The 7,320-nt window shown below is 42.5% G+C and overlaps 1 protein-coding gene across 1 annotated transcript in view; it reads right to left on the bottom strand.

Moving 5' to 3' along the window:
- Positions 1–6,817, bottom strand: part of MIS18A (MIS18 kinetochore protein A) — a 17,762-nt gene extending 10,945 nt beyond the window's left edge. The window contains exon 1 of the mRNA XM_040351060.1: positions 6,546–6,817. Within this exon, the coding sequence (XP_040206994.1) occupies positions 6,546–6,693 (148 nt within the window). The 5' untranslated portion in view covers positions 6,694–6,817. The remainder of the gene's footprint in view (positions 1–6,545) is intronic.
- Between the last annotated feature and the right edge of the window lie 503 nt (positions 6,818–7,320).

Below are 7,320 nucleotides of genomic sequence, written 5' to 3'. Positions count from 1 at the left end.
TGTAAAGCGGGGGGCGTGTCAGTACAAGTCCGATCATTGGAGGAGAGCATACCGCGTTCCCAGCACAGCCGAAAAACTGACCACGATGTGCTCTCCTGTTTAGCGTGGTCAGTTTTTAATAGGAAAGTACAGGGACTGGCAGAAACACCAGGGATTTCACGCAAAGGAAGCAATAAAAAGAACAGGATACTTTCTCATACAGTACATGGTACAGCAAGCACATAGCAGGAATATGAAGTGTTGCAGTAACAGATGCTATAAATGCACCTAAAAGGTCCTAGTAATGCAGTATCTCCTGTCACTCAGCCTGCACCGCCTACTTACAAAGAGAATCTTCATAAACAGGATCATGCACTGGGGCATGTCACAGCTCTGGACCTGGAAAACAGTCAACAACTAACTTTTCTACTACATTCCAGTCTAGAAAGTGTCACAATTCATAGTCCAGGGCCCATCCATTACATTCCAGGCTAGCTCCACAATGTCTCTGCAGCAGTCCCATGTGGTATGGCCTCTAAAGCAGGCTGAAGAAAGGCTGATCCAGATAGCTGCAGTAAAAAGAGCAGACCAGCAGTGACGTAATAGGAACATTGAATGAGTAGAAAAGAAAGAAGGTATCTAGGAAAAGATTAGACAACCAAGCCTAAGCACAGTCATACATGGAGCGTACTCAGCCATCTCAAAGTCAGCATTTGCATCAGGCAGCAGATGGCGCTGTTATAGAAAGTCGGTTCTTTAGCTGCCACATTGGTTTCATTTATTTGGGCTCCGTATAGACATTTTAAACTGTATCTAAACCTAATCAGTAAAATATTTATACAAACAGGAACGTGTTAAAAGAGAAGTATGGTCCTCCTCCTGGTCCTCCTCAAAATAAATAAGAAAATGTATTTTTAAACACATATGGAAGTCGTGCCCGCATATGTAAATGTGTTTAAATCACACGTGAGGTGTCCCCGCGATTGCCAGAGCGAGAGCAATAATTCTAGCATTAAACCTCCTCTGTAACTGTAACCTGATAACTGTAAAAAAGATTTAAATAAAGCGTCGCCATTCCACGAGTGCGTGCAATTATAAAGCGTGACATGTTTGGTATCTATTTACTCGGCGTAACATCTTTCAGGGCCAGTTCACACCAGATGCAGTTCCGTTTTTTTCGGCACCAATACAGTCAGTTTCTGCACCGGAAACTGACTGGAACTGACTGCATGGTGTAAACTAGATCCATCGGAATACATGGAAAACACTGTGCATTAGAGCTGCACGATTAATCGTCAAGAATCGTTATCGCGATCTTTTTCCCATTACGATTTTTGGTATGCAAACATAGGTGTGCGCAGCCTGTGGCATTAGGGTGTGCACCTGAAAGCTCAAAAACAAAACTCATTCAGAAATGAAAGGGGACAGTGAATTACATTACCCCTTCCCCCACTCATCCTGAAATATCATCTATGTGTGCCCACTGCAGTAGCCAATGGGAGAGGAGGGCAGCCAGCCATTCTGTGGGAGGAGACACCGGGATAGCAGGGGGAATCTGCACTGCAGGGAGTGATTAGGGTGTGCCTGGGCACACGCCTATGTATGCAAAGAATTTCCTCTCTGCTCTCAGCCAAAAGTCAAAGTCTGGGCAATCTGCCAAGTTTTGAAACCATTTCATCAGTTGATTGTATCAATTTGACTTTTACATCAAAGGAATAGACTTCGGTATGTAAATTAGGAACGTTTAACCACTTAAACACCAAACCTTTTTCTGACAGCTCTATTCAAGTTAAAATAATTTGTTATTTTTATTTTTTGCTAGAAAATTACATATATTAACCACTAGGCATCCTGCCCATTAACAAAAGACGGCCACAAGGTGGCTCTCAATTGCCAGGACGACATCTTTAGACGTCCTCGGCTCCTCCGGTCACTGGGGGGCGCGCGCACGCTCCCGCCACATCACTGAGATGCCGATGCACGTGTTTGGCGGCCACGATGTCCGCCAGGCACCCGCGATCGGCGGTTACAGAGACAAGGACGTGGATCTGTGTGTGTAAACACACAGATCCACGTCCTGTCAGGGAGAGAGGAGACTGATGCTGTGTCCATTGTACATAGGGACACAGATCAGTCACCTCCACCAGTCAGTCCCCTCCCCCCACAGTTAGAAACACTATGCAGGGTACACATTTAACCCCTTCCTCGCCCCCAGTGTTAACCCCTTCCCTGCCAGTCACATTTATACAGTAATTAGTGCATATTTATAGCACTGATCGCTGTATAAATGTGAATGGTCCCAAAAATGTGTCAAAAGTGTCCGATGTGTCCGCCATAATGTCGCAGTCCGAATAAAGTCACAGATTGCTGCCATTTAGGGGTGTAACGGATCAAAAAACTCACGGATCGGATCGATCCTCGGATCAGGAGTCACGGATCGGATCATTTTCGGATCAGCGCAAAAAAAAAAAAATGTGTGTGTGTGTGTGTGTAATGTGTAATATATATATATATATATATATATATATATATATATATATATATATATATATATATATATATATATATATATATATATATATATATACACATATATATATATATATATATATATATATATATATATATATATATACATTATACATACACACACACACACACATACACATACATACATTTCACGGGTGGATTAAAGAGGAAGCAGGTGAGGCTGTTTGGGACTTGTTAAAAGTACAATCTTGATGTTTTTACAGAGATATATATATATATATATATATATATATATAATTATATATAGCTGTAAAAACATCAAGATTGTACTTTTAACAAGTCCCAAACAGCCTCACCTGCTTCCTCTTTAATCCACCCGTGAAATGTGCTCTCCCCCCCCCCCCCTCCTCCTCTCACACTAGTGCTTCTCTGCTACTATTCCCTCTCCATGTCGGCTTGCCAGAGCCCAGTGCACAGCGTGACACGCCTCCCCGGGGAGGCGGGGAGGCGTGTCACGCTGGGCTCTGGCAAGCAGACTGGGTGGAGCAAGATCGCTCCGGAGCTAGGCCGAAGCCGGGGACTTTCCTAGGCCTAGGCTCCGGAGCGCTCCGCGGATCGCGGGGTGTGCCGATCCGAACGGGGTGGCCCGTTCGGATCACGGATCGGTGACGATCCGTTACACCCCTACTGCCATTACTAGTAATTAAAAAAAAAAAAAATGCTGTCCCCTATTTTGTAGGCGCTATAACTTTTGCACTTATTTATTTATTTTTTACCAAAAATATGTAGAATACGTATCGGCCTAAACTGAGATTTTTTTTTTTTTTTTTAAATTGGGATATTTATTATAGCAAAAAGTAAAAAATATTGTGATTTTTTTCAAAATTTATGCTTTTTTTGTTTATAGCGCAAAAAAGAAAAAAAAACGCAGAGGTGATCAAATACCACCAAAAGAAAGCTCTATTTGTGGGGAAAAAAGGACGTCGATTTTGTTTGGGAGCCACGTCACACGACCACGCAATTGTCAGTTAAAGCGACACAGTGCCGGAAGCTGAAATTTCGCCTGGGCAGGAGGGGGTTATATGTGCCCAGTAAGCAAGTGGTATGTGGTAATATATATATATATATATTTTTAGTAGAGACCCTAGAGAATAAAATGGCGGTTGTTGCAATATTTTATGTCGCACTGTATTTGCGCAGCGGTCTTTCAAATGCAATTTTTTGGAAAAAATTACTTAAATAAAAAAATTTTAAAAACACACACTGACCAAGTTAGCCCAATTTTTTTTTTGTATAAAATGTAAAAGATTCATTTTGGCCAGAATCGTGCAGCTCTACTGTGCATGCATTTTTAGTGCAGAAAAAAAAAAGCACACGGACTGCATCTGGTGTGAACTAGCAATTACATTATACCAAAAAAATTGGTCTAACTTTACTTTTTCATGATTGAGTGAAAGATAAGAGGCGCTAGCACATGTAACATCCGCGTATAAATAAATAAAATACCAATAACAAAAACCATATAAGTGATGGGTGAATGTCAGAAGATTAATCAAATAATCTAAAAAATTCCCATTTAAAGTGACAACCCCCATTTGGGGGAACACATTTGTATATAAATAAATTATTGTGCAAAAAAGTCCATAAGTGAAGTGAATGAATAACAAATGCTTGAAGGATGATTCAGCGGTGGTTCACCCTAAAATGCAAGTTTCTACCATGTTTTCCAGCATAGTAGCGTGAGCTACAGTATGCCTTTATTTTTTGCGCCGTACTCACAGTTTAATCCCGGAGTTAAGTTTCAGACTCCCCGCGGGGAATGGGCGTTCCTATGCAGAGGGACAATGATTGACGGCCAGCTATGGCGCGTCACACCTACTAGACTGAAACTCGACTACGGGATTAAACAGTGAGTACGGCGCAAAAAAATAAAATAGTAGGTGGAGGTGCTCCACCTACTGTCAACGCCTTTAACCTCAGTGCCGGGGCAAGGCACCCCTTCAAGTAAGAGGCTATTTGGCGTTGTTCTTTTGTTTTAAACTTCGAAATAAATGGTATTATTCTATGGCGATTTCTTTTTCTTCTTTGAATACTTCATGTGGTGTGGAGTGTGGCGGTATCAAGACAGCAAGAACCTAGCCTGGAATCTGATTTTTTACCTATGCCTATTTGACCTCTTTTTAATTAGAGTGGTCAACAGCTTGCGGTAAGGTGCCATCCATGAGCACTTATGTGGTGAATTATCTTGTTTTGGTGAAGGTGGAAATCTCTATCAATTAAGCTGAATCATCCTTCAAGCATTTGTTATTCAATCACTTCACTGAGGCTAGGTTCACACTGCTGCGAATTCAAAATCGCGGTAAAAATCGCGGCTGCGATTTTGCCGCGATTTCGGCCGATTTAAGAGCCATCTGTGTAAATCGCGGCCCGAAATCGCAAAAAGTAGTACAGGAACTACTTTTTGAAATCGGTGCAGCACCGCAGATGCGGCGTCGCACCGATTAGGACAGTGCCATTGCCGACAATCGCCGCCGATTTGAGATGCGATTTGACATGTGAAATCGCATTTCAAATCGTACCCAGTGTGAACCTGGGCTTATGGACTTTTTTGCGCGATATTTATATACAAATGTGTTCCCCCAAATGGGGGTTGTCACTTTAAATGGGAATTTTTAGATTATTTGATTAATCTTCTGACATTCACCCATCACTTATACGGTTTTTGCTATTGGCATTTTATTTATTTATACACGGATGTTACATGTGCTAGCGCCTCTTATCTTTCACTCATTCGTATGGTTACACTCCACTGTAATTTTTAGAGAGCAGCTCAGCTTCTTTATTAAAATATATATTTTTTATTATTCTTCTTCTTTTTATTCACTTTTAAATTATATTTTTTTGGCGCGAGATTCCATTCCCCATTTACTTTTTCATGAAAAAGTAGTTTTTGCCCCAAAAAGTTGCATTTAAAACACCGCTGCACAAATACCGTGCGACATAATATATTGCAACAATCGCCATTTTATTCTCTAGATTCCCTGCTAAAAATAAAGGTAGAAATATTTGGGAGTTCTAAGTAATTGTCTAGCAAAAAATATGGATTAACTTGAAACACCAAAATGTCAGAAATAGGCTTAGTCATGAAAGGGTTAACTACCAAACGAAAAGCTTCAGTTGTGTGAACAAAATGATAAAAAAATGTGTTTGGTGACAGGGGTTGCATGACCGCACAATTGTCACTTAAAGTGTGACAGCGTTTAAAAAGGTGAAAATTGGCCTGGGCAGGAGAGAGGTAAGTGCCAAGTACTGAAGTAGATAAACACAGTGCTCAGTGATACTACTATACAATGTCACTGCACTAATAACGCTGGCTGGGAAGAGGGTTAATATCTAGGGGGGGGGGGGGGTAAATGTGTGCCCAACAATGTGCTGCTTCTCATGCCTTTGCACTGGTGAGAAAGTGAGAGATCTTTCCCTGTGTACAGAATTCTGTATTGCTTAACAACACGGAGCTCTAGGCTGTGATTGGACGCATCCGATCAGCAGGTCCCAGCCGTGAATCATTGGCTGACAGGCTCCCGCTGTGTACAATCAAAGCGGGTGCTGGGCAGGGGGGGCACGCATTTGTGGGCCCAGAAGTAGGCAGTGATGTACAGGTGTGTCGCTTTCATATACAGGCAGTCGCCAAGTGGTTAAGACTGGACACGTTTGGTATCTACTCAACTCAATCTAATATATATATATATATATATATATATATATATATATATATATATATATATTTACATTTTCTGATAGAATAGTGTTATGTATGATTTCGGTTTATAGAATGCTGCGCAAATATCATACCACATGCAAAATTGCAGCAGTCATCATTTTATTCTCTGGGGTCTCTGCTTTTATAAAATATATACCCTATCGGTTTGTTTATAGTAAAAAAAAACACACACACACGCAAAAAATAAATATGCAGATTTTAGCAAGTGTCCAAAAAGTGGACACATCATCCCCGGCAGGGAAGAGGTTAAACAGACAGACTGACAGAGATGTATGAAGCCTCTCATGTCCCCCACCTTTCAGATGGAAGACCCCGTCCTCGCACACAAGGCCGTCCCAGTCCGAAGAGTCCCCCAGCGGGAGCCGGCACTTCCCGCACATGAACACCGTGAAGTCTTCGGGCTCCGGTCTCAGGTTACCGAATGTGAACGACGGAAGCTCCATTTTCCCCTACCACAGTTCTAACTTCGCGGTAACAATGCCGCCTCAGTCACGTGATCACTCTGGTTAGTCACATGCTCGCGTGTCATGTGACTGCCTGTCTGTCCTGTACGGAGAGCCGGTGACGACAAATGTTCTTGATAGTGTGGGCATTGTGTGTGATTGGACGGGTTGTGACGACCAACCAAACAATAAGAAGTAAATGAAGCTTTACAGGAGTTACACCGTCTCTACATTGCCTACCACCAATACAGAAACTACTTCCTAGTATTAGTAGGGTGCAGTAAATTATAACTTCTGTATGGGCTCGTTCACACCAATGTTGGGCTTTGAAGAACGATCTGAAAGCAGATCTTCAGAGAGCATTTGACAGGCAGGGTGTTGTACCATCTCACTGTCTAACCTCTTGAATTTGTCTAACCTCTTGAATCCCTTTGCATGTGTATGTGGGGCACTTGCAGAGCAGCTCCGTTCCCTTCAGTGCAACCAGTCCCAGTGCCCCTGATCACCGCGCCGCACCAGTCCCCGTGATCACCGCGCCGCACCAGTCCCAGTGCCGCTGATCACTGCACCAGTCCCAGTGCGACTGATCACTGCGCAAGTCCCAGTGTCCCTGATCACCACGCCGCA

This window comes from Rana temporaria, chromosome 4 (assembly GCF_905171775.1).
Source record: "Rana temporaria chromosome 4, aRanTem1.1, whole genome shotgun sequence".
Lineage (NCBI taxonomy): Eukaryota > Metazoa > Chordata > Amphibia > Anura > Ranidae > Rana > Rana temporaria.
This window is presented reverse-complemented; position numbering and strand designations above follow the sequence as displayed.